A 24,863-nucleotide genomic window follows, 5' to 3' on the forward strand; every position below is an offset into this window, starting at 1 on the left:
AAAGCTTCGGGAATATTACTGAAAAATTCATACGTATATACAGCTCGAGCATATTGCTTGCGATCGTATACGTGACAGCGCATAGTGCAGTTTCCGTAGTGATCGGTCTCTTCCAACAGTTAACTGAATTTCCCTCTCTTCCGCTCTCTCTCTCTCTGGAGACGACCGCTTGAATATTGCGGAGCTTTGAAAAACAATGGCTGCTTTAGCGCGCTTTTTGCTACTTCGCCACGTGTCATATCATTTGCTGGAAAATGAAATTGAGTTTATTCAGATGGGCTATAATTTAAGGGAAATCCCGAGGTTTTGGGCTTCAGAAAATTAATTGGGCCGTGATGCAAAACATATCATTATAAGCTCATCTTTAATGATTTTATTAGTTAAACTTTAAAATTTGTATTATCCTCGATTTTATTCGTTGGATTAATTTTATTTCAGCCTTTTGAAGAGTTTTTTTTCAATTTGTATCAATATAAATGTTTTTGTAGAAAACTTATTTTGTAGATTAGAAATCTCTAACCCAATAAAATTGCAATCCAACTAGCCCACAATTTAAATAGGGATGCCAAAACTTGTTGGACTCCCCTATATAATAAATTAATACTCCGTACCTACAAAAATTGAATTCATGCTAAAAGGTGTACAAAAATAGCTAGTCATTGAACATCAAGTCTAAAACTATAAATAAGCTAGAATATGTCTTTAGAAATTGTATTTGAAATCTTATACTGCACTATTTACTTAAAAAATGAAATGCTTTTTTCATAAATTTCTTGAAATTGAAGAGCCAAGTCTAAAATACTATTGTGAGAAATGAGTTACATGAGCCTTTTTTTGGTGGTATATATAAGATCCCAAATTTCCTATAAAATATGTATATATATCATAAAATGGTTATATTCACTTAAGTTGCAACTGCATTATCTGCTTTGGGTGTTTCTAAACTGATCAAACTCTCAATCTCTTCTCTACTTTGTAAAACCATATTTCTCTTCCTCGGACTTGAACTTGAATCCACCTGCTCACAGAGAGAGAGAGGCATATTTAAACTCCGTGACACGGCCTTTAAAATTTATGTTTATTCAATTATAAAAAAATGAAGAGATTCTTACTAAGTAGTCATCAACAAGGCATTTTCTTGCACTTATTGAAATCTCAGTCACTTGTCCTGAGTGGCCGTCGCTGGCTTGCTTTGTGGAGACGATGCAACGAGCACTCAGCAGCTCGGCCTTCTCTGACGCTTCGCGGTCTAGCCTGAGATCCTCTGCATAAGACAATGTGATATGAGATAGTAAGCAAGTTATGACTTATGACAGTTGGTGGCTTCTTACTTTCTGCAGACAACGTTAGATTCCTCGTAGCATCGTCCGTATCCTCAAGAAACGACTCAGCAATGGACGAAAATCGGTCGTGGAACTTCTCATTCGCTGCTGTTTCATTCCTGCAAACAAAAATGAAAGAACTTGTGTGTTGTCCCTCAAAACAAATGACAGAAAGTGAGAGGGCTTACTTGGTGAGAGAATCTTGAGAGTCTGAATTCTCCTCGATCTCATCCAACAGAGATTCTTCGGACAATCTCTGCTGTTTCGAAACCTCTGCCAACTCTCTCATGCTGCATATCATCGAAGATTGCAATAAAACTACAACACTTGTATAGAAAGCGAAAGAGTGTGATTTTGTCGCGTTACCAGCATTGAAGGCCATCTTCAAGGGTGCATTTGCCGGCTTCCACAGCACCAGAATCTTCGACATAGTTGCTTTCTGTTGTCTGAGTGAAAACATTCCACTTTTCCTCAGTGTCAACGGTTAGGCTTTGCATCTCCGCTATTTCTTGATTCAGCTTCAGCCCGTTGCTTGAGGCGCTCTCTAGCACGTCGTCTACTGCTGCTTGTATCTGAAAAACAGAATCACACATAACATTCAGATTTGGAGATGAGGTTTCATTATAATAAACACTTACCATTTTTTTCTTTCTAGAACTCGAATTCGCCAAAAGTTCAGACATTTGCTCCAACAGAAGCTTTTCTTCAGCAGCAGAATACTCCTACCAAAGAGTAAGTAACAGAATTAGTGACTATAGGAAAATAAATTTGTGTAAAGGAAAATGATCGAAGACTACCTCAAACTTTGTCGTGAAGGCGTGCAGCTTCTGTTTGGCGATAGTTTGGGAATCCTCTTCGATGAGTGTCAATTTGGAAGTATAAATCTTCAAAGTCTTGAAAAAACTAACAAGGCTACTGGAAATGAACTTGGACGTATGATGGGAGCGCGCGTGATTCTGATGGAAAAAAGGCCGATTCTCACAAAGTATCGCGTAAAACAATTAAGAAGTTTCTGTTCTTACCTCCTTCTGCTGCTTCACGAATTCGTCTAATTTCAGTCCAAGATTTTTCATGTTGCTTTTCAGACCATTGTTAATGGCATCAGCAGCTGATGCGTTTTTAGACACGAGCTGCATTGGATTAGTGGTTAGTTATAGTAATGTAGGGGAAGCAAAAAAGCGCGCATATCTAACTACAAAGATCGATTCTCACATCCATAATGCACGAAGAATGATCTGATAGCACGGAGCTCAATCTACTTAAGGCCAGTAGAGAGTTTTGATACAGTTCTTCAACTGAACCGTCTATTTTATTGACACCAGACGTGTTTAGCTCCTTGAGATTTTCGATCTGTTTGAAAAGCTAGTCTATCGCCTACATTGTGAAAAAAGTACATGATTTATACCCCACATGAGGGAATAGGCTTTACTCAGAGAGATTCTGAGCTACCTTAGCTTTTGAAGTTAGGAATAATCGTGTATCGTCTTGAGTCGCCTTCCAGTTCTGTTCTTGGCTCGTTGCTGAGGCCGAGACCCCTTCGTCTAGCTCCTGAAGCTGCTGAACTAACTGAGAGTAAAAACTCTCTACATTTTGCCTGTTTGTTTCTTCTAAATCTGTCTTGTGTTCTGTTGGACACGAAAACCAATTTTAGAAAAAACGCGATGATACATTTGAATAAGATACACGAACCAATTTTGGCGAACAAGGTAGACACGTCCAGCACAGCGCCCTCAAGGTCTGATTGAAGCTCGGAAGTTTTCTTTGTCAGTTCTTTTCCTGTACATTGATGCAGAATGAGACTGCATTCGAGGCGAAAATAGTACAAAAACGCGACATCCTCGTACCAGAGGATATGAGATTGAATATCACTGCCTCCTTATCTCTACACATGTCTTCGGCTTGTTGACATTGATTTTTGAGATTAAACAAAGACTGTCGAGCCATCGTCAGTTCTCTCTGGATTAAAAAACAACGTTGCACGACTTTTACTTGTTTCGGGCTAGAAAAAGCAGAACAAGTAACAGCAGGCAGTGTTATATATACCTCAGTGCTCAGTAGTTTATCTTTCAAATCTACTGTTAGCTGTTGCTGATAAAGATACAGTTCTTGCAGCTCCATCAGTTGCTGCTCACAACAAAAAACGAGACGTCTCAACAAAAAACGCGTAAAACAAAGTAATACAAGGGCTACACACCTTCCTCAACGCGTCTGAACTGTGTCGATCACCATAACCACCATTCACTTGCCTTGAAACACGAAGTTCTGAGTGAGAAAATCAAAACGTAACGAACTCAGCTAACGTGTGAATCTATTTTACGGATACATGACACAGATCTACCTTGCTTCAGACTATCTATCAGAGAGTAGAGATCTTTGATCACTGTAGATTTCATCAACTTCTGGTTCACCTGAGAATCAAACCGAACTCGTCTCATTTCTCATCCAAACCTATTCAAGACGAAATAAACAAGAATCCACCAACCTCGGGTCTGTTCTTGATACATTTTGCACGAAACGCATAGTCAAGAGTGCTGAGAGTTTCTTCCTGACAGAAATCGGATGGTGAGATCGTTGCGATAATACACGTTTTCGTCTTTCCTCCCAATGAATCCCTCAACAACCTTGTTAACTTGCTATCCCTAACATTCAAAAAGGGCTAATCTTACTAAAACTCTTTCAAACAACACAACTGCAGCATTAGACAGAAACGGCGTACCTATATGGAACGTGCATAGAGTTGTCAGCCAACGCGTTGATAACACGCCCGAGCGTAAGAAAACTCTTGTTGGTCTCACCAGCCTCCCTTGCTCTCCCCTGCATCACCAAAACGAGAAGTTAAACCCGAGCAAACTTCAAGAACCGACATAGCAAGCGCATTTCGTTTCCAGAGACCTCTCGTGCACCAGAGCGCAGCACGTTCTCCGAGCCAGCAAGGTCCACGAGGTTCAACCTGCCACATCTGATCATCTCTGATCCATGATCAGTGGTGCTAGTATCTGGCTCCTTGATCTGGACTGTGATGGTGAAAATCGAGTGAGACCGGTTGCTTTGCTTGTTCACGAGCGTCTCAGCCATGCGCTTCCCAGACGAGCCTTTTTCCAAAATCGCGCAAATCTCATCCACGCTGCACACGACCTCTTCCTCCAGCCCTCGGACAAAGACAGCACCCTTCCCATCCTCCATTAGTACTAACGGCCTCTTGCCCTCGTCGGGTGCCAAGAGATCCGTTATCTCCTCGTTGTAGAGCTCAAGAAATGTCGCCTTCATGCTGTAGTCGGCCCTCTCCCTCTCCAACACGTCGAATATCTGCTGCACGGCTCTTGGGATCACACCGGCATTTTCGTGAAACTCGCCATTCTACAACAGAAACCAATATCAAACATAAGATATAGTAGCATTCTTTTTATGATTGAAACACATCTTTTTCAGATAATAGAAAGCAAGAAACCTTGTATTTTCGCCCTTCGCCTTCCATGGTGTAGGTCTTGCCTGTCCCCGTCTGGCCATAGGCGAAGATGGTCCAGCTATAGCCTTCGAGAACTTCCGCAATGGCCGGAGCAATGACATCATCGTAAACCTCTATCTGCTTCGAATTCGGACCAAACACCTAAACAAACACAAAACAAAAATTGCTCAAAAATCATCAACAATCAAGTCTGAAACAACTAGGGTGGGTCAGTACGTTATACACCACCGAAATTGTCATACTATATACTTCACCGTACTAATATGAGAAAATATCAATCGTTACCTTATCGAACTTTTCGGTATATTAAATTTGGTGTGACCAATTTCAGTATTGGTACCATTATGAAAAACTAGTACTGTGCACCAGTCATGTTTCATACCGTTATATATATTTAGTAAGCTATGCAAATCAGGTATATGCCGTATTATAGGTATATTGCTACCGTTGCATACCGCCGTATACATAAAGGCATACACTTACCGTACCGAAATATTCCAATGCGGTAACATACCATATTGCAAATCACTGTATATCAAAAATTTGATATTTACGACATTTTTGCGATTCAATAAGTACGGTATATTTTTCCACCCCTAGAATCAATCAGTTCAAAACTACATTTCCATGTGATTGCAACAAAAAAACTCAAACCTTATCAAACACAAACACTTTATCTGTTTGCTTGTTGCCTGTATTTTGAGTAGCAATCACTTGTTGTTTGATCTCATCACAAGAAATCATTGATGATGCTCTTCCTCTGCTCTCCTCTTCAGACAGAGGCCTAATATGAACACAACACAACATAAAGACTGCCTAATAAAACACATGTCCAAAACAAAACACCATTTTTGAAGATGAAGAAGACAAAAGATCACCTGCATCTCGCAACAACTTGCACATTCACCCCTTTTTGTTCGTCGTTGGATCGAAAAAAATCCTTGGTGGGGCTTTCATTGCTACTCCACAGTGTTCTACTCATGGATGAAGGAGTCCAACTCCTCCTTCTCTGATTGTTTGCTCTTGAATTTTCCATGGTGTTCTAAAATCAAGAACCTGTGTTTTCAAGAAGAGGGGAGATGAGAGAGGGGGGAAGAATGAACATGGAGGAATGTGAAAACTTTTTCAGACACTTGGAAAATCAGACAAGAAAAATGAAACATGAATCATGGATTTAGGACATCCAATGAAGTGAACATGGCACATACAGAAATCCCTTTGACATTTTGAGAATATTATTGAGTTGAATATCATAACAGTGTGACTTTTGGCATCACCAATTATTAGAGATTTTGGATATATTTTTTATTTGGAGGATCAAGAACAGTGAATTTGCTATTTTTACTGTAAAATCTTTGATAATCCAATCTTGTAAATATGCAATTTGACCACTAACACTTTGACATTTCCAAGAAAAAGTAAAGACACGAGAATTGGATTAATCTTTTCTAACCTTTACACACATTGACACACACAGAAAAATAAAGAATTGCATTGAGTTTAGATTGTTACTAAATTATTTCGGTTACAATTTGTTGTCTTAAATCAAATGAAGCGTTTGCTTTCAGTTGCCTGACGTTATTATTTCAATTTTAAAGGTTAGAAGGCAAAAAGAAATAATGAAACTTGTTAATTCAATATTCCTTTTCCATTTGTTGTGTTTGTGAAATTCTTGGAAAAAAAATTTATTCGTTGATTTGAAAATTGGATTAAGATTATCAAAATGCAGGCCGAAAAATTATATCTCAATCTTATTGTAAAAATCGGAAGCTTTATTTGTTAACAAATTACTAATACAATTTGAATCCATAATTAATAAGCACAATTTTGCCAAACATACAAGATATACTTATTCAGTCGCCATCTTTAAAAGAAAAGAAATAACACAAAAGCATCGAATGTAGCTTTATACATTTTCAATTCATATAGGCCGGATTAATACTTCAGTTTGCACAAAATTATTAATGAATTAAATCGAGATTACCCGAGATTAATTGCCACATGAGGACGGTCAAGACTTGTAAGCCAAGACTAGTTGCATCATCTCGAAATAGAGATAATTGTATAATACATATTCATGAACAACGTCCATAAAACTCAATCGTATATAATCCATCAAATCAAACACCACCCTACTAAAAATGTATTTAGGAGGTGTTCGGTTTGCAAGATTGTATCCGAGATTAAATATGTAATATGTTTGGTTCATGAGATTTAATCCCACAACTCAATCCTAGATGGATAATCATAGGATAATAATTAGTCATAGCTAACCCCCTATGGGTAAAATAATCTCATAACTCAATCCTTAATTATATCTTGGTATTATTTTATCTTAGAAACCGAACACCACCTTAATATACTATACAAATCCTTCACTACTTTCCCACTATCTACATATAAAGATAAAACATTGCATGAAACAAGTCTAAAGAGCATTTTATTTTTTTTAATCACCCATCACCCAAGAATTATTGACTAAACATTGAATGAGACGTGCTGGCAAGACAGCATCAACCCACAAAATAATTGGCAACATCATATGAATATTGCAGCTAAATCCAATACAAAAGATTATGGAAACATCACAGTAGAGATTGGGAAACTATATAGTACTACTTTTATTCATTTACTGACAAGAATATTTATGGTTCGAAAAAGATTAGTAGTTTCCAAGAATCTCTACTAACATTATGCTCAAACAAGAAATACATTGTTTTGCTGAACAAGATAGCATAACAGTTTCATAAATGGCAGAAATAACTTAGCCGAGTCGAGCACACTTCCTTGTGCATCAGGACAAAACTACAAAACCGAAACCATTGCCAAGAAAGAAAGAGCTAATGGAGAACTTGCACCGTGATCTGATTATTGAGACAGAAGCCTCTGTTTTTCGTGATATAAGCGTGCATAGCCAGAGCTTGGGATGGGAAATGAACAAGTGCCATTCTGATGGGGCCTTCGTTTGTAAATCTGTATCGTTAACCAAATATGAACTACATTTCAGTGAAGTACAAAACACAGAAGAGCGCTATCCGCCTTCATATGTTAATAGTGAGTATGAGGATATCATTTAACCTGACAGATATTTGAATTGAAGACGAATTGTACTGGCAACCAGAAAGGAAACGCTCAACATCATCAAAATTTGCATTTCGGGGGAGCCCAAGTAGTATGATCTGATATAAACAGATGAAAATTCAATGAATAATCAAACTTTTCCGAAGCATAACATTACAGCCAATGAGATAGTACGTGCGAAATCACGACTAAGTACTCACAGCTTTTCCATCATAAGGTGCGCCAGCATCCCAATCAGATTTATCAGCCTGCAATGAGGTAAAAAATGAATGAAAAAGTTTAGAGAAAAATGAAAAATCGTATGAAAATTACATAAGCAAAGAAGAAAGTACCCTTCTAATATTATAGATGCGGCCCTTCCTACCAATTGACCTCAAGGCAGCATCATAAGATGATGCAGAGGGGAATTCCACCAGCCTACAAAATTTAGACAAATGGTACACAAGTTTTCGGTGAAACAGTCAAGAGACAATGTAACTAATCAATCCTGTTTAATAAATGATGACATGGTCATTCACTATATCTACAACCACACCTTGAAATCTTTCTTATCCGTCTACATTTTTTTTTCTTTTCCGTCTACATTTATTCATTTATTTTCATCCATTTTTTGTTGTGTGTGTGTGGGTGGATGGCTGGTGGGGTTGAGGACTGAATGACTGATTGTAACAAATGACAAAAAAAACATTCAGACGATCACAAAAAAACTCAATAGACCATTCACCGGCATAGTTGAGTTTCATCATTTGAATGATAAAACCAATGTCAAAATACTTAACCATTTACGGTCAAAGAAGCAAGAAAGCATAGATATTGATCTCATCACTACTTTTTTCCTTTTCACAAGCTCGACACAATGAATTATGCAGAGAGCCTTACATTGACAAAGGAAGAAATCCTCGATTGTACTCAACTTTGATCTTCTCCGGACTCAAATTACTGGCATCCAGTAGATTGATTACATCAGCCTTGGATGTATGCTTTGTGATATCAAGAAGTCTCCCATAAACTACACCTAAAATGGATAGAGAAAAATAACTAATCAACATTGAGCCACCATACATGTTCAGGATCAGACAATCAATCTTAAGATCAACGGTAAGCAATAATTACCAAAAAAGACGAACTACTTTCAAGAAACCAGATTTTATTTTTACAGACGATAGTTTCTCTTTCACAATCAGTTAAATGCCAATATCTGCTTATCATAGAAGTCAAAATATTACAGAATCATTTTTATCAGCGATCAGTTTCGAGCATTACGAATAACGTTAACATAGAATAATTTAAATTAACTGAATCGTTTTCAACAAAAAAAATCCTAAGAACAGTATCCAAAAATCAACAATAAACGCAATTAATCCCAAAACCCTAAACCCTAGCTCCTAACTGTAGGAAAATAATCTAGGATAAAGACATTCAAATAAAAGCTGAAATTCGAGAAAAGGTAAAAGAGAACCAGCTGACGGAGTTCGCAAAAACTGATCCCCGGAGTCGGCTCGGCTCGGCTCAGATGCTTCAGTGGAGAAACGCCTCGGCGCGACGGCGGCGGCGGAAGGCAGCCGGATACCGCCAACTAGGCGGCTCCATTTCATCGAAGCTCGACTCAGTTGATTCATAGTTGTCGCTGATTTCGAGATCTTCGTAGGGTGAATTTGTTGAAGGCTTGAAGCAGTGAGTACTGAGGTTTTGCTAGATTCTAGAATTGTGGGAATGTGTTTACAGCTGATGCGTCGTCGTTTTAGAAAGCGCAAATTACAGTGGCACCCCTAACATTTGGTGAATTGCATTTAGACCCATTACATTTTGTTTAAAATATTCGGGAAAGGATCTATGGAGACGAAGACTATTTGGGCCTTTTATAATTGGGCTTCCGATCGATGTCGGCCCAATAGCATCGGTTTCTTTTTAATTTCGTACTATTATTGTTTTGGGCTTTCTCCCTAATTTTTTATTTTAATTACATTCATTTTCAATTAATAGAACTCTAGACATGTTAAATGATATCGTCGTTGTAGTCCTCAATATCATTCACTCATGAAACAGTTCTAGTAAGCGAGCTCGTGAGGAGTTTTTTAATAATGTAATTTGATTTATACTTTATTTTTATTTTTGGTAAAGTTAATCATATTATTTTAGTTATATAATTATTCAACTTGTTACTACTCCAAAGTTATGAGTGGTGCTTAAAAACATGTGAATGATATAGGTGTTCAATTTAATAGTGCTCAATGACGTGTATGTTTTGAAATTGTTTCTGAATTTTATTTTATAAGTATACTAAAATATTTTTTATGGTCATTTTTTTAATTTCTTACTTTACTAATAAATTATGTCATCTATAAATGAGACTACACCAAAAGTAGTATTTTAATAAACTGTTATTCAATTTTTTCGTAAAATGCAAAGTACAAACTACTCTAATTCAATAATGCAATTTTATTTTATTTTATTTTATTTTATTTGATGAAGAATGCGATTTTATCTCCAAATTAAATTTTCTTGCAATATACGTTCTCGAAAATTCTAGAGAAAAAAAACCGCCTCCAACCGAACCTAACGAGGTACAACCTCGTATGCACAGCGTACAACATTAACGACCTTAAATAGCCATCACCGTTTAAGGCGCGAGCTCGTTTTTCTTCCCCTTCAGTTCGTCTCCTTCACACGCCAAGGTTTTTTCTCTTCAAAAGAAAAAAAAAAAGAAAAGAAAATAATAATAATAAAGAAAAGTTCTGCTCAAGCCCTAAATTCGATCGAGCAATACTCCGGGGATTGTTATTTTCGATACATCTATTGATTTGAATAACCGAGGCGGCGAGGATTGGCGGCTCGATGAATCGCCGTCGATTTATTTCGAGGGTTCCCCTTTTGTTGATTTATGCAAGCACGATTCTAATCATCTATTCCCCAGGTAAAAATCGGTTTCCTTGTGATGATCTTCGTTTGATTGAGTTTGTAATTTTGATGAATAAATATGTTTTGTTATACTATGAGAATTCGGTTTGGGGATTATCGATTGTTATATCTATCTGCATGATTAGATATCTTCGTTATGTTATTGAAATTGGCGCCTTCATGAGCTGAACTGACGTCATTGATGACAGAAATGGAGTTATGGAGAATTTTTTAAGTTGAGTTTGGGGTTTTTTTCCGATGAGCTAAAAATTTAATTGGAATAGAAAACAAGTGAATATGCTTTGAGGACCTCTTGTTGTTAAGCATAAGGTAATATTTGCAGATCAAAGTAAAAAAAAGGCAGTTATTGTATAAGCTTTACTTTGAGAGAGAATGATTTTGTGGGGTTTTTGAAATTAATGAGAAGGTTTTCTTTCATTATACTTAACTGTATTTATAATGAGTGTGGACGAGGTATATAGTGATGTTTTGGATGCATTTGAGTTTTTGCTGCTGAATTGATGGTATTGTTTATATTGTGATGTATCTCTCCTGCCTCCAGCATTGATATCAGCAGCAGTTGTCACACTTGATTCCATCGAGATCTTCAAAACTCATGAATGGATTCCGACTAAACCCAAAGTATACTTTCACTGTAAAGGAGAGAGTGAGATAATTCTACCAGATGTTAAACACAAGCATGTATTGTATTCCTTCAGGGGTGAAGAATCGTGGCAGGTAATTTCCTCATAATTTTCGAGTGACTTTAACATATTCTTAAACTTCTTAGTTGTTTCTGTGTATGGCTCTTATGATTTCAATTTTGTGAAAATTGAAGCATATATTCATATATTATTTTCTATGTTTTGTTGTTGAAGTAGAATATCAGTACTACGATATTCTTTAATCTTTATAAAAAATTCCTTCTAAATTCAAAAATCACAATAACTGTGTCCCACTTGTTCTATTTGTCTACTGTTGCCTGTACTCAAAAACTGTTGAAAGTTGGTGTAGTTACTTGGCTGTCGACGATTCCTGTTATCCTTAACATGCTTAGTTGTTACGGCCCGTTGTTGTCTGATTATTGGTTATTCCTGTCAATTAGATTATTTTCCCCTTGAAACCTTAGAGGTGATTCTGAATTACCTCTTGTTTGTCGCAGCCCCTAACAGAACTTTCTGATACGAAATGCAAACGCTGTGGACTTTATGAGAAGGATGCCGTTAGACCAAATTACGTATTTGATGAATGGGAACTTTGTCCATCTGATTTCACACGGTCCGATGGCAAGTATATTCATGTTAGGGAGAAAGAGTTCAATGCCACATTTTTATGTAAAGAATGTGTTGCTCAGGAAAAAGGTGAGAGCCCTCATATAATCTTTCCTTTCATCTTCTAATTGTATTTATGTGATGCAGAACTCTCAGAGCATCTCAGGTTGCATAAATTGTCGTGTTAAAAAGTTGCATAGTTCGTACACCCTCTTTTCTTGGCGAGCATATGAAAGAGTCACTCTGTCATTGCATTTCTAGTTTCTATGTAGAACCAGTGAATGTGATTTGTATACACTCTGAATGTTCGTGCGTGCTATTTTTCTCTCAGATGATGCTCAGATACCTTTGAAATATGCATTTGGTAATATTCTAGTGAGGCATACACTCATTTTAGCTAACTGATGAATTTTATGATTGTTTTTTCAGCTTCATCTTCATCCTCACTTTCGGATAAGGATAAAGCTAATTCCACTAAGGTCATTCAAGCAAAATGCTACCTTGGCCTTTGATCGTAGTTATCAGTTGTGCTTCCCTGATCTTGTTTACAGGTGGCCTTGTAGCTGGTTGCAAGTGGTGGCAGAGACGAAAGAGAATGCAACAGCAGGCTCAGTTCCTCGAACTTTTTGAAGATGCTGATGATATCGAAGATGAATTGGGTATAGGCCCTCTCAGCCATACAGTTTGAATCACACATCCTGATCTTCTCACTCTTTGTCTGTACACTACGGATAGCTGCAACGGGACGAGCTCTATTGTATAGGTGTGTATACTCGATGTTCATACACAAACAAAACATTGCACAATCATGCCCGCATTTGAGGTTTTGGGGTAGTTCAGGCCTTTGCTGTGTGCATTTCTTTTCTTTTAGGACCTGACAAAGACGGCATCACCAATATGCACGTGACATGTACCATAAATAAAACAGAAGATGAGTTATCATTTACCAGGAAATAGTGAACTGTCTATGTAAAGATCAAGAAACAAAAACCCAGCAAGAAAAATGGTCCCTTTTTATTGCATCATATTCTGCCTTCAATTCCTCCTCTCATTACACATTGCGCAACACTTGCGTGACTTCGCGTCTCTTTTGCTCGCTTTATGGTAGGAACGAGCAACATTTGCGTCTCTTTTACTCGTTTGAAGAACACGAGAATACGAATTGATGCAAGTGTTCATCAGCTCGTAGTTGATCAGATTTCCGACTAGCATGGATACGCAGTCTCATAAGCAAATTGTCAAAAGAAAACATTACGAAACGACGCATGTCCTACGAAACTGATTTTCGTCAAAATCGGAAACCTCCACTTCTAGAGTTGAGAGACTCGAGTGGTGTTCGAAAACAAGTTCGAATAATACAAACCAAGCAAGAGGAATACGATAACCCTTTTCGGTAAACACTTTTTTTTGTTTCCCAAGATATCCCTCGTGCCGACAGCTAGAGGGCTAACCCTTGTCGTGACGATCAATGCACTAAGTGATATGAGTTTTAACCATCGTCATCTAATTGTCGAAAAAAATAACTTATAAAGACTATTCCAAAGTAAAGTCTATGAATTTATTTTAAGGGTTTTAAAGTACTCCTACTTAGTAATTATCCCAACCAAGTAAGATGAACAAAAAAATTAAAAATTTAGTAGTAAAAAATAGGGATATTGACCCTCAATATCACGAAACTTTCAAAAAGTTGGATTTTTCCCTAAGAACTTTCAAATTGACAAATAATATCACGAACTTTTATCCGAGTTTGTTATTTCACACTAGTCAAAAAATTTCGGCTATATTAATGGATTGAAGAACAATTTTGGAGGATGTGCTTCAACAAAAACTACTATCTCCAAAGATTGAAGAACTTAAAGCTTTCGAAGTTGTTGCCAAGAAATTACGAAAAAAATCTATATCATGATATTATTTAGCCAGTGGGAAATAATAAACTCGGACAAAAGGTGATATTATTTGCCAAATTAAAAGTTCGTGAAAAAAACTAACTTTTTTAAAGTTCCATGATATTAGGCTCCAATATCCCTAAAAAATATACAATACTTTAAATTAAAATCAGAAAAAATCCCTAAATTCGGAACAGAACCGCCGCTTTCTTCATCACCAGATTTCTCCTCCACGATTCTTCGCCACACTGAATTTTTACGTGTTGCAGCGCCATTGTTATGTTGAGAAAATGCTGAGAAGAAGATTCACTTCAGTATTCCCCAGCTTGATCCGAGCTGCCCTAGTTCAGTGTCCAAACCCTACACCAACACCAAGGTTTCCTCCTCAGCTACACTATGCATCGCCGTATGCTGCTAGCTTCAATCACCGGTGCAATTCAGCGAGCGTGAGGGCTTACAGCAGCCTTTTGGCGCTGAACGATCTGAGGGATAATCCAGGGTCGCGGCAGCAGAAGACGAGGAAGGGGCGTGGTATCGGGTCGGGTAAGGGGAAGACGGCCGGGCGGGGACACAAGGGCCAGAAGGCTCGTGGCACCTATAAATTCGGATTTGAAGGTGGACAGACGCCGCTCCGCCGCCGCCTTCCAAAACGAGGCTTTAAGAACCCCTTCAGTCTCACATTTCAGGTATCCTCATTTTGATTCAGCTCATTTTAATTCGATTGCTGATGTTATGTTAGGTTAGGTTAGGTTAAATTCATCTTTCTGAGCTTGAATTTTACTGCAATTGCTCATTTGGAAAAACCTAGAGGAGTTTCTACTTGTAGGGATTATGTGGTGTTAATTCTAGTGTTTGCATAGGTTTTCCACCGATTGATTTAGCTTATAAATTTCATTACATAGAAAGAGTTTAAAGATGAATCAAATGATCTATAGAGCTTATGGCGATTATTGAACATACAGTGAAGTTGTGAATCAAGCAAAATTGGCTCAACGATAGGAGTTATCAAGATTGAATCATTGAAGTGCCTTGAGATATCCCGAAATTCCGATCTAAGTAAACATGGGATTATAATTTTTTTTATCTATCTAGGTCAATCTTTAAAAGTAAGTGCTCCGGATTGTTTTGGCTTCTCGAAGTATGCCATTTTAGATTTGATATTACATGAGTGTTTCTTAACCCTGTATTTCTTCGTATCACTAAAGAACTACAAATGTAATGTTCGTGTACAAGGTAAACTTAGCTCAATGATAGGAGTTATCAAGCACCTTGGGATATCCAAAATTCGAATTTTCAACCCATCTAAGTAAACAAGAAGGGATTATAGCTCATAGTAGTACTATTTTTATCTATCTGGGTCAATCTTCAAAAGTAAATGCCCCTGATGGATTGGACTTCTCGACATACACCATTTTGGATTTGATATTACATGAGTGCTTCTTAACTCTTAAGTCTTAACTCTATTTTTCTTTGTATCATTAAAGAACTACAAATATATTGTGTACAAGGTAAAATGAATCTTTGAGGCGTTGTACAGACCAGAGGTGCCGGTGGTAACTTTTACCTTTTAATTTGCTGATATCTGCAACAGCCACTTGTTCTTTGGTCCTGAAAATGATCGTGAATGGAGAAATAATTTCTGAGAGTTTTATTTACTTGGTAAAAGTAGAAAATCAGTGCGGATCTCTTACGTTTTTGTGTGACTGGATTTGAGTTAAACCACTGCTGATTCATCTCGATAGGGATTCCAATTAGGACATGGCCTAAAACATCCTCCTCCTCTCTGTCTGTTTTTTGCATATTAGTCATGTCTCTTTCTCTCTTACTCTCTTACTCTCTTGTGTGTTGGCATACATAATAAGGTTTAAAAGATGCTTTTGACTAGCTTTCTGATAAATTTGCTCAACTGTTGGTCACCTGCAGCCTGTTGGTTTAGGAAAAATCGCAAAGCTGATAAATGCTGGGAAAATTGATTCTTCAGAGTTGATAACGATGAAAACTCTCAAGGTATGTAATGTGTATATGAGCTTCTTGTGATACTCTCTCTCAAGCCTTATCTGAAAACTTGCACTATGTTTTTCCCAACTAAAGGACTGTGGAGCTATAGGCAAGCAAATAGAAGACGGTGTTAGACTAATGGGACGCGGAGCTGAACACATTGAATGGCCCATCCATCTAGAGGTAACCTTTCCTTGACATTTTTCGCATTCTCGAAATATGTTTGGCATCCGTTTTTGCAATTTCAATAACCTCGAGCCACACAGGTTTCAAGGGTGACAGTAAGGGCGAAAGCAGCAGTAGAGGCTGCTGGGGGGACGGTGAGACGTGTGTATTACAACAAACTGGGGCTCCGGGCCCTGCTGAAACCGGAGTGGTTCGAAAAGAAGGGCAGGCTACTTCCAAAAGCAGCAAAGCCGCCTCCGAAATTGAAAGAGAAAGTAGATAGCATCGGCCGATTGCCTGCCCCAAGGAAGCCGATACCTTTCACTGCTGAAGAAAAAGAGGCTATGCCTGCTACTGCCTAAACTGCTTAATGACTACTTTGGAGGCAAGCCAAAATGCTGAATTTATTATAGAATTTGCTTTTGTTTTGTTTTGTTGTTAGTTGAGATGATGTTCTTGCTCCAAGAAAAATAAAATTTTTGTTGTTTCATGAGATGATTTTCTATGTTGTTAACATCTCTCTCGCTCTCTCTCTCTCACACACACACACACACACACTGTAATAAGACATGATTTATTTTATAACAAATGTTTGTTCATTTTGGGACAATAATTAGTGCGACTTGGCAAGGCATGTGGAAAGAGGGTCGTAGTTGGGGTTCAATTATTTTAAATGGGCCATATAAATTAATTCTAATGTCGTTTATTAAAATTGTTTAACTGGCAGAATAATTGTTTTTTTATCTGCTTTTGATATCTAAAATAAAAGTTTAGCAAATTGTCTTTGCTAGAAATCCCCCATAACACCAAAATTTACTTTATTTAGTAAAATAAAATACTAATCACAACCATTTTTTTCCGTCTCCGCCTTAATAGTTAAATAATTCAACATAAAAATAACCACTATTATAAATACAAAAACTTTCTCACACGTGATTCACATATTCTTACCTTTTATATTTACTTATTATATTAACCACGTTACTACCAATTACTTAGGTCGGTGTTTTAATTTATTCTTAAATTTATTTTGGAGCAATACTTTGGTCGGTATTGAAATAATACTTTTGCTTCATTGTAATTTTTCATTTAAATTTTTACTGAGATAAATTATAACGTTTAAAACAAATTAAAACTAGATCACTCTACAAAAACAACCAATATTCCTTTTTTTCATTTTTAGTCATCCACAAATATTATTATCTTCTATTGTTAATAAGTTTTTCTATATAATAATATAACCCCAGTTATCTTTTTATCTATATATATCTCATACTTCTATAATCTATTTGATACAAATATAATTTTGACTAAAGTCCATTTTTGGTCCCTGACCAAAAAAACTTTTTAGTCCTTTACATTAAATTTGTGACCTTTTGGTCCCAAACAATATGTTTTGGTTCATATTTAACCTTCTCCGTTAAAATTAAAGGTCAACCAAATTAATAACTTAATTATAATCTAATTAACCAATTAGTGATATTTTAACCAATTTAGATATTAATAAATAATTAAGCATAATTAAAATTAAATTAAAAAAATCCAAAATAACACTTTCTCTCTCCTCTCCTCTCCTCCTCATCCTTCTTCTTCCCCAAATCGTTTTCCCAAAGGTTTCCTTCTCCTTCTTCTCCCAATCGCTCACTAATTCCCTAAGAGCATCCGCAGCGGTGCTCGCTGGCAAGGATGACGTCCGTGCCGCTGGCGCGGCTGACCCCTGCTCGCCGTTGTGCTCTTACCGCTGGCACGACGCTGCTCGATGCATTGAGCACGTCCGTGCCGCTGAGCAGCTGACATGACGGCGCCTGATTGGCCAACGGTAATGCCGTTGGCAATTTCGTTTTTTTCTTTTTTTAAAAAAATCGGATTTAATTTAAAAATTCCGAATTAAATAAAAAAAATATTTTCCCACTTCCCAATAAATTATATCCGTTTTCTTTTTTATTTTTCTATTTTTTTTACCCAAAATTCACATTTTCATCTATAAATACCTCCATTTCCACACCAAAAATTTCACACCACACTACACAATTCTCATCTAAATTCTATCATCTTCTCTTATCAATTCTCAATCTTTCACTCTTACTTACAAAAAAAAGTCCGGCTCCGGCGATCACCCCTCCGACTCCCGCGGTTAGGATTTTAATTATGTAATTTTAAATTTTTTGTATTTGAATTATGTAATTTTTAATTATTAGTATTTTAATTATGTAATTTTTAATTTTTTTGTAATTTGTAATAGTATATTGGATATTTTTAATGCATTTTAATATTGCGGAAATATTTTTACTTAAATTGAATAATAGAATAGTGAGATCCTTAAGCATGTCCTTGCGGAAGAGCACGGAGATCCGATGCTCTAAGGTTGTACAATCAAACTCATAAAATCTTGGAGAAACCATAATCGACAAAAATTGTCCAACCCTTGTCTATTAAATTGGAAAAAACTCCAACTCCTCATAGTTTGTTCGAATGGCCGAGAGAGTGTCTGGTGAGAAATCGAAAGAGGGAGTGAGAGATAGAGACCGAGAGTGAAGGGGGTGAGACAGCGGTGGCGATCCCGACAGCGGCGACAGCTGCGCGGTGGAGAGGCAAAGGCTGACAGCAAGCAGAGGGCATGTGATAGGATAAACCCCCTATCGGGTTGATCGGCGTCCGTAGATCGGCGATCGATAAATGTCTGTCGCGGGCAAGTGCCCGTCGAGCAAGACGGGTTTCTCACTTTGGAGAAGAGAATGAACGATAATATTGATATTCTTGATTGATTTTTCAAATGATTACAATAACTCCTATTTATAATACTAATAACTAACTTACTTAACAAGAAAACAAAGATATGGAAAAGATACGCAAATCTCTAATTTAACTAACTAAATAATGCTCGTATCAGCATGACAGTAACTGATCCTTGGCCGCGACGGTGGCGATCGATTAAAGGCGGTGTCTCTGTGCAGGCAGTAGCGACCCACAACGGGCTTGCAATGCGAGAGAGAAAAGAGGAACGCGACCGAAGGATGGCGAGTGACAGAGATAGTGGTAGTTTGATGATGAGACGGCAGCGGCAGAGCTCCACCAGGCCGCGCGATCGGAGGCGACTGAATTGAGGTGATGTGCAGAGAGAGACGGCTGAAGCGGAGCAGCTGCCCGACCAGAGAGCCGTCAGCCGCAGGGAGACGAAATAAAATATAGTGGAAAGCAAATTATCTTTAATTTTATTCTTAAGTGAAAATAAATTATTTAATTAATTTTTATTTTAAGTTAAAATACTCATTTTATAAATTTTAATACTATTAAATTAATTAAGTTAATTAGATTAATTATATTATAACTAAGCCATTAATTTGGTCAAACACATTTAACCATTAGTTTTAACGAAAAAAAGTTAAGTTTGGACCAAAACATATTGTTTGAGACCAAAAAGTCACAGACTTAATAAGGACAAAAAAGTTTTTTCGGCCAAATGTAAGGGACCTAAAATGGACTTTAGTCTATAATTTAAGAGTGATGCTAAATGACCATAATGTGTCGGCCATAAAGAGTTAATTTAGTCCATTTACATGTATAAAAAAATTAGAATTACCGATATAAACTTATATGTGTGTGAATGGACTTGTGAGTTGATACTTATCTTTGAATTCCATTACGTAAAACACATTAATATCACGAATTACTGTATACGTTGAGCAACAATCAAGAAATGACAGTAGTAATAAGTTGAGTAAAAACTACGAAAGAGCAAAATTAACATGTTGAGCAACATATAATGAAGATGATATAAAAGTAAAATCAAGTAGTATTAAACCAAAAATTTGAAAACAAATCAATTTTTTTTATTATTTAATTAATTTGTGACTGACCATAACGTGGCCGCATAACATTATTCATAATTTAATAACAATTTATAAAATTAATTTCATCCTTTCTATCCTCATTTCCAAGAAAATAACATAAATGTGCATTAATTGACATTTTTAGAAGCAAGAAAAATCAAAGCAATGTTTTGTACACAATCACCTACCATTCGGTGAGAAAAAAAACGGACGACTCTTAAAAATATATTCTTCGAATCTTCTCTCTGCAAAAAAAAAAAAAATTCAACCGATTTCACTTCATCTCGTGGCTTAACACTTCAAACTTCAATCTTCAATCTTCCCAGCTTGGATTCGTTTCAGGAAAATCAGCAAACTCTTGAATTTGTGTAAGTATCGTTTATGCTCTTTCTCTTCAATCACTGCTTCCGATTTCAAAGCATTTGATTCAGGCTTCAGCTCTTGCATTTGCTATCGCACTGTTGTTGACTTAGTAAAAAAAATTATGTGAAATTATATTGTTAGGGCTATGTTTGACTAGCAATTGAATTGGGGTTGATTTTGAATTGGGATTTTGGATGTGATTTAGTTTTGCAGTAGAGCTAAAAGAGATAGAATTATTGCATGATCATTTGATCTTAGTGTGGTTCATTTTGTTGCATGCAGATGTCGGAAATTCCGAGGATTGGAACAATTTTGAGGATTTTGTTGTATGGATTTATGTTGATTTAGGGTTAGAGGATTGTTAATTTGACATTTTTTGGGGGTGAATATTTGTGAGTGAGCCAAATGAATGTGGTGGGTAGAGTTGGCAGCATCATAACACAAGGAGTGTACTCGGTTGCCACACCGTTTCATCCGTTTGGTGGGGCGGTGGACATAATCGTTGTTAAACAGCACGATGGGACGTTTAGGAGCACGCCTTGGTATGTTCGGTTTGGGAAATTTCAAGGTGTTCTCAAAGGGGCGGAGAAGCTTGTCCGAATAGAAGTCAATGGTGTCGAAGCCGATTTTCATATGCATCTTGATAACTCGGGTGAGGCTTATTTTGTCAGGGAGGTTGACGCGGAGAAGGACGATCGGGAGGGTGTTAAGGACTCGGAGAGTCTTGAAGGCGGGAGGGACGACATTAGCAGTGTTTATAGTAATGCAGAGAGCGGTTCTAAAGAGAACGATTTTTTGGGACAAGAGATCGATGAGTTTAATGGTGGTGACTCAGAGATGCAAGATTTACGAATGGCTCTTGGTATGAAGAGGTTAGAGAGAGCCGAGTCGGACAATGAGCGGATTTTCTATGAGTTTCAAGATGAACAATCTTCTTTGGATGGTTCAGTTGAGTTCTCTGAGTACGATAATTTAGATAGTGTGGAACATGCATTGGAGGAATCACAAAATTCGAATTCGGAGGTGGTTTTGGTGAGTGTGGACGGGCATATACTAATGGCACCTATATCATCATCCGTGACGGATGCTGCGAGTGTTCAACTGAGCACGCCTCAGTTTCACCTCGGACCGGGCGAAAGAACTCAACAGTTTAACAGGGGTGATGATTTGTGGACGACTAATTGTATGGCCGAGCTTGATTCTCCTGCACATGAAAGCACCCCTGGAAAAAATTGCAACGGAGACGAGAATCCTCAATCTTCTGAACACTTAGAGCCTAGACAAAGTGAAAAAGATCGTCTGTACCATGTCCAAGAAAGTCTGGATTCATCTATTCACGACAAGGAGTTCAGTGTAGAAAGTGGCTCTGAAAGTGCATCAGGCCGTTTTATTACATGCGATGTTTTCAAGAGTTGCCATGAGTTCATGGAATTGTCGCAGCAGTCTGCAAACGAGGATCAGGAGGATATCAGTTGTTCAGGAGACCAGAAATCGCCTTTGAGTCCTTTGATGAATGACGAACATGTAGAACAGAATCTTGAAATATCAAGAGACAATGGAGAATCAGATTGCAATGAGTCTGAATTTCCTGGCCATGTCTCGTTGCTTGAGTCACAGGTTGAAGCTGCAGCTCAGGAAAGATCTACTTCCAATACAGATCATGATGGTTCTGATCGCATGGCTGTTCGGTTTGATACCGTTGATCAGGATTCAGGGAAAAAAGTGGAAGATGATCGAACTGTTGGAACAATGAATGATGGCAGGGAGTCTCCTTCTGATGTATGTCGAGAAAGGGACCACGTTGAACCTCATACAGCTGCTCCAACTGAACCGTTCGGTAAGAAATTTCACTTAGTAACAGCAAGATTACCACTACTTCATTCCTAGTTTCCTTTATTTTCTAAATCTGATATTATCATAGTAATTTTTTTATTGCAGGGCTGGAAATATCTCTTTGCGCAAAGTTGCTTCATGCTGGAATGGGTTCGAGTGCAGCACAAGATGCCTTCGACGAGAAGCGCATATCATTGGAGGAATTTAAACTTTCACCTGCATCAGTTGTGAAGAGTGAAGACCTGATTGTTAGAATTCAGGGGAAGTACTTACCATGGGATAAAGCTGCACACATTGTTCTCAGCATGGCTGCTTTTGGTGAGGATCTACCGGTCGAGGCAGAAGACGCAATCCCGGTGGAACAGGAGAAGCCAGAAAAAAAAGAAGACGATCCACAGCTGGTGTCTACTCCATCTCGCAGATGGAGACTCTGGCCAAATCCGTTTAGGAGGTCCAAGCCACTCGAACATGCCACTAGTGACTCTTCTAATGAAGACGTCTATGTTGGTTCCGAATCCGGCTCACAGAGTCAACAGGCAGTTTCAACCCCCACGGCACGTGCAGCCAGTGAGTCTCCTCGCAAGCAGTTTATAAGAACCAATGCACCCACCACCGAACAAATAGCATCTTTGAATCTCAAAGAGGGGCAAAACATGGTGAGTTTCAAATTCTCTACGAGAGTTCTTGGATCCCAGAAGGTTGAAGCTCATATGTACTTGTGGAAGTGGAACACACGAATCGTGATATCAGACGTGGATGGGACTATTACCAAGTAAGTCTGTTTCACATTTCCATTCCTAATGTGTTATTGCCGACTGTAATTGGCTGAACACTTAGTGTTTTTCATTTCTCACTCCTTGCTTTTAGCGGGTTAATGATAATTAAACAAAGATAGAGACCGGATAACCAATCCCACACAGCTTTGGTCTTGCCTAAGAAATCGTGTCTGCTTGTTTCTAGGTCTGATGTTCTTGGCCAGTTCATGCCGTTGGTAGGAAAAGACTGGACTCATTCAGGGATCGCTCATCTTTTTTGTGCAATAAAGGTAGTATCTTTAAATGCCTTGTTTTTGGTCAAGCCGATTCATACTTCAAACCAAAACTCATTTGATTCATGAATTTGATATAGGAGAATGGATACCAGCTCTTATTTCTAAGTGCACGAGCTATTGTTCAGGCATATTTAACGAAAAGCTTCCTATCCAATCTCAAGCAGGTATAATTCAGAAGACCGTGAATCTAAACTATTTCTTAAACAAGCTCAAGGGAATTCGTTGTTTGGTGTTTTTGATCACGATATGTCTGTAGCACATATAGGCAGCCAATAAATTTTCTTAGCTGATAAGGTGGCCTGAATTTGTTGTAATGTTCGGTCCACATAACTCCGTGCTATAACTGTTAACTTTTGCATATGTTGTTGTGTTTCTTGAGCTGGAAACTTTATTTTTTGTATTAATTTGAGACTTTTGTGGTTATTGTTTTGTTTCAATACGGGCAGGATGGTAAAAGCTTGCCGACTGGACCTGTTGTCATTTCCCCTGATGGATTATTTCCCTCGCTGTACCGAGAAGGTGACATAGCCGTCACCAGAGATTAAGTGTCTACATACAGATGAAACCTGGTTTTCGAATTTTGAAATCTAATTGCAAAATTCTGTTGCTCAAACTTTAGTGGCATTACAAGAGTTTCATATATGGTTGTTCCATTCTTGATTAGTTTGATTCGGTTGAACTTTATTTCTCTTCATATATGGTTGTGAATTATGATAAACCCGTTCTTGTTTTCTCCTATCTTTTCACTACCATAATAGATTTGTAGACGCATCCATCTATTCCAATTGTATCTGACAGAAATGTTGCGTTGTTCCAGTTATACGACGAGCTCCACACGAATTCAAGATTGCCTGTTTGGAGGTAAATGTCAAATTTCAAAATCCATTTGGCCATGTTAGATTTGTCAGCCAAAAACCTTTTACATCGTTATGCAAACTTTGTGTTACAGGATATTAAGGCGCTCTTTCCACCCGATTACAATCCATTTTACGCGGGTTTTGGAAACAGAGACACCGACGAGCTTAGCTACCGGAAAATTGGGATTCCTAAGGGAAAAATCTTCATAATTAACCCCAAGGTAAAGTCTTTGAGGATTTAGTCACAAAAGAAAGCAAGAAAAGAAACACTCAAGTTTCCTTTGCATGCTTATTTTCTTGCAGGGGGAGGTGGCCATTAATCGTCGTATTGATGTGAAATCATACAGGTCGTTGCACACGCTGGTGCATGACATGTTCCCGCCAACGTCATTGATTGAACAGGTAACCCCCCAAGCCATACCAGAAATCACGTTTTTCATGTTTCCTGATGCTGAATTTGCAGTGTGTAACTTTGCATCTTCGCAGGAGGATTATAACTCATGGAATTACTGGAAAGTGCCTTTGCCCGATGTCGATAACTTGTAGAAGCCCAGTTCGAGCCCGGCTCGGCCCGAATGCAGAGCTGTATCAGTGGCTGGAGATGCTGGGACATAATTTTTTTGGTAACCAGTATTCTTGTGTTCATCACTTTTTTTTAGTATGATTTAGTTAAAAACTCCATTTATAAATATATGTATCCATAGATAGACCATTCATTTTGTACTAAGTTGATGCACATATTCATCTTTAATCAATAAATATATTCTTCCCATTTTACTTTTATTTTCTTTGTTTCTGCATCCCAGTCATTTCTTTTCTTTTTCTGAATATGTGAAGCTTTA

General features: G+C 37.7%; 5 protein-coding genes across 9 annotated transcripts; 3 read left to right on the plus strand and 2 right to left on the minus strand.

Moving 5' to 3' along the window:
- Positions 1-749: 749 nt before the first annotated feature.
- Positions 750-6,047, minus strand: LOC121786960 (kinesin-like protein KIN-5D). Its single transcript, XM_042185552.1, has 21 exons — positions 5,667-6,047; positions 5,443-5,572; positions 4,771-4,929; positions 4,215-4,679; positions 4,039-4,136; positions 3,805-3,961; positions 3,661-3,730; positions 3,517-3,584; positions 3,366-3,446; positions 3,167-3,278; positions 3,012-3,098; positions 2,772-2,947; positions 2,535-2,672; positions 2,345-2,452; positions 2,120-2,278; positions 1,961-2,044; positions 1,689-1,894; positions 1,511-1,612; positions 1,332-1,441; positions 1,113-1,264; positions 750-1,018 (listed from the first exon to the last, which is right to left on the minus strand). The coding sequence occupies exons 1-21, from the start codon at positions 5,822-5,824 to the stop codon at positions 905-907; spliced, it is 2,934 nt and encodes a 977-aa protein (XP_042041486.1). The 5' UTR covers positions 5,825-6,047; the 3' UTR covers positions 750-904.
- A 1,338-nt stretch (positions 6,048-7,385) lies between these two features.
- Positions 7,386-9,584, minus strand: LOC121785927. The gene is made up of 6 exons (XM_042184411.1): positions 9,329-9,584; positions 8,749-8,884; positions 8,202-8,286; positions 8,070-8,117; positions 7,867-7,967; positions 7,386-7,761 (listed from the first exon to the last, which is right to left on the minus strand). The coding sequence occupies exons 1-6, from the start codon at positions 9,486-9,488 to the stop codon at positions 7,629-7,631; spliced, it is 663 nt and encodes a 220-aa protein (XP_042040345.1). The 5' UTR covers positions 9,489-9,584; the 3' UTR covers positions 7,386-7,628.
- A 915-nt stretch (positions 9,585-10,499) lies between these two features.
- LOC121787974 lies at positions 10,500-13,063 on the plus strand. Of its 4 annotated transcripts, none has more exons than XM_042186827.1 (5): positions 10,500-10,783; positions 11,330-11,505; positions 11,930-12,128; positions 12,468-12,517; positions 12,602-13,063. In XM_042186827.1, exons 1-5 carry the CDS (start codon positions 10,705-10,707, stop codon positions 12,701-12,703), a joined length of 606 nt encoding a protein of 201 aa, XP_042042761.1. In that variant the 5' UTR covers positions 10,500-10,704; the 3' UTR covers positions 12,704-13,063. The 4 variants fall into 4 exon arrangements, with proteins under 4 accessions (XP_042042761.1, XP_042042764.1, XP_042042762.1 ...); XM_042186830.1 differs by having other exon boundaries at positions 12,590-12,740; XM_042186828.1 differs by lacking the exon at positions 12,468-12,517 and having other exon boundaries at positions 12,590-13,063.
- A 1,035-nt stretch (positions 13,064-14,098) lies between these two features.
- LOC121788100 (50S ribosomal protein L15-like) lies at positions 14,099-16,580 on the plus strand. Its single transcript, XM_042186975.1, has 4 exons — positions 14,099-14,610; positions 15,848-15,931; positions 16,016-16,105; positions 16,189-16,580. The coding sequence occupies exons 1-4, from the start codon at positions 14,215-14,217 to the stop codon at positions 16,447-16,449; spliced, it is 831 nt and encodes a 276-aa protein (XP_042042909.1). The 5' UTR covers positions 14,099-14,214; the 3' UTR covers positions 16,450-16,580.
- Positions 16,581-20,097: 3,517 nt separating this feature from the next.
- LOC121787437 (phosphatidate phosphatase PAH1-like) lies at positions 20,098-24,804 on the plus strand. Of its 2 annotated transcripts, XM_042186155.1 has the most exons (10): positions 20,098-20,285; positions 20,563-22,117; positions 22,219-22,885; positions 23,074-23,158; positions 23,242-23,328; positions 23,611-23,683; positions 23,982-24,025; positions 24,114-24,242; positions 24,325-24,423; positions 24,508-24,804. In XM_042186155.1, exons 2-10 carry the CDS (start codon positions 20,686-20,688, stop codon positions 24,565-24,567), a joined length of 2,676 nt encoding a protein of 891 aa, XP_042042089.1. In that variant the 5' UTR covers positions 20,098-20,285; positions 20,563-20,685; the 3' UTR covers positions 24,568-24,804. The 2 variants fall into 2 exon arrangements, 1 of the variants encoding a protein (XP_042042089.1); XR_006047496.1 differs by lacking the exon at positions 23,611-23,683 and having other exon boundaries at positions 24,508-24,550.
- The last annotated feature ends 59 nt before the right edge of the window (positions 24,805-24,863 follow it).

This window comes from Salvia splendens, chromosome 22 (assembly GCF_004379255.2).
Source record: "Salvia splendens isolate huo1 chromosome 22, SspV2, whole genome shotgun sequence".
NCBI lineage: Eukaryota > Viridiplantae > Streptophyta > Magnoliopsida > Lamiales > Lamiaceae > Salvia > Salvia splendens.

Bases quoted from the DNA above. Each gene is read 5' to 3' on its own strand.
- LOC121785927 (XM_042184411.1), bottom strand. From the start codon at position 9,488: ATGAATCAACTGAGTCGAGCTTCGATGAAATGGAGCCGCCTAGTTGGC. The intron at 8,287-8,748 runs GTAAGGCTCTCT...TAAATTTTGTAG, and splicing joins GGATTTCTTCCTTTGTCAAT to GCTGGTGGAATTCCCCTCTG. The intron at 7,762-7,866 runs GTTAAATGATAT...TTAACGATACAG, and splicing joins TCAATTCAAATATCTGTCAG to ATTTACAAACGAAGGCCCCA.
- LOC121787974 (XM_042186827.1), top strand. From the start codon at position 10,705: ATGAATCGCCGTCGATTTATTTCGAGGGTTCCCCTTTTGTTGATTTAT. The intron at 12,129-12,467 runs GTGAGAGCCCTC...TTGTTTTTTCAG, and splicing joins ATGTGTTGCTCAGGAAAAAG to CTTCATCTTCATCCTCACTT. The intron at 12,518-12,601 runs GTCATTCAAGCA...GTGGCCTTGTAG, and splicing joins ATAAAGCTAATTCCACTAAG to CTGGTTGCAAGTGGTGGCAG.
- LOC121786960 (XM_042185552.1), bottom strand. From the start codon at position 5,824: ATGGAAAATTCAAGAGCAAACAATCAGAGAAGGAGGAGTTGGACTCCT. The intron at 3,447-3,516 runs GTGTGTAGCCCT...TGTTGTGAGCAG, and splicing joins GTTCAGACGCGTTGAGGAAG to CAACTGATGGAGCTGCAAGA. The intron at 1,019-1,112 runs GTAAGAATCTCT...CTCTGTGAGCAG, and splicing joins GCCTTGTTGATGACTACTTA to GTGGATTCAAGTTCAAGTCC.
- LOC121788100 (XM_042186975.1), top strand. From the start codon at position 14,215: ATGCTGAGAAGAAGATTCACTTCAGTATTCCCCAGCTTGATCCGAGCT. The intron at 14,611-15,847 runs GTATCCTCATTT...GGTCACCTGCAG, and splicing joins CCTTCAGTCTCACATTTCAG to CCTGTTGGTTTAGGAAAAAT. The intron at 16,106-16,188 runs GTAACCTTTCCT...CGAGCCACACAG, and splicing joins AATGGCCCATCCATCTAGAG to GTTTCAAGGGTGACAGTAAG.
- LOC121787437 (XM_042186155.1), top strand. From the start codon at position 20,686: ATGAATGTGGTGGGTAGAGTTGGCAGCATCATAACACAAGGAGTGTAC. The intron at 22,118-22,218 runs GTAAGAAATTTC...TTTTTATTGCAG, and splicing joins TGCTCCAACTGAACCGTTCG to GGCTGGAAATATCTCTTTGC. The intron at 22,886-23,073 runs GTAAGTCTGTTT...GCTTGTTTCTAG, and splicing joins GTGGATGGGACTATTACCAA to GTCTGATGTTCTTGGCCAGT.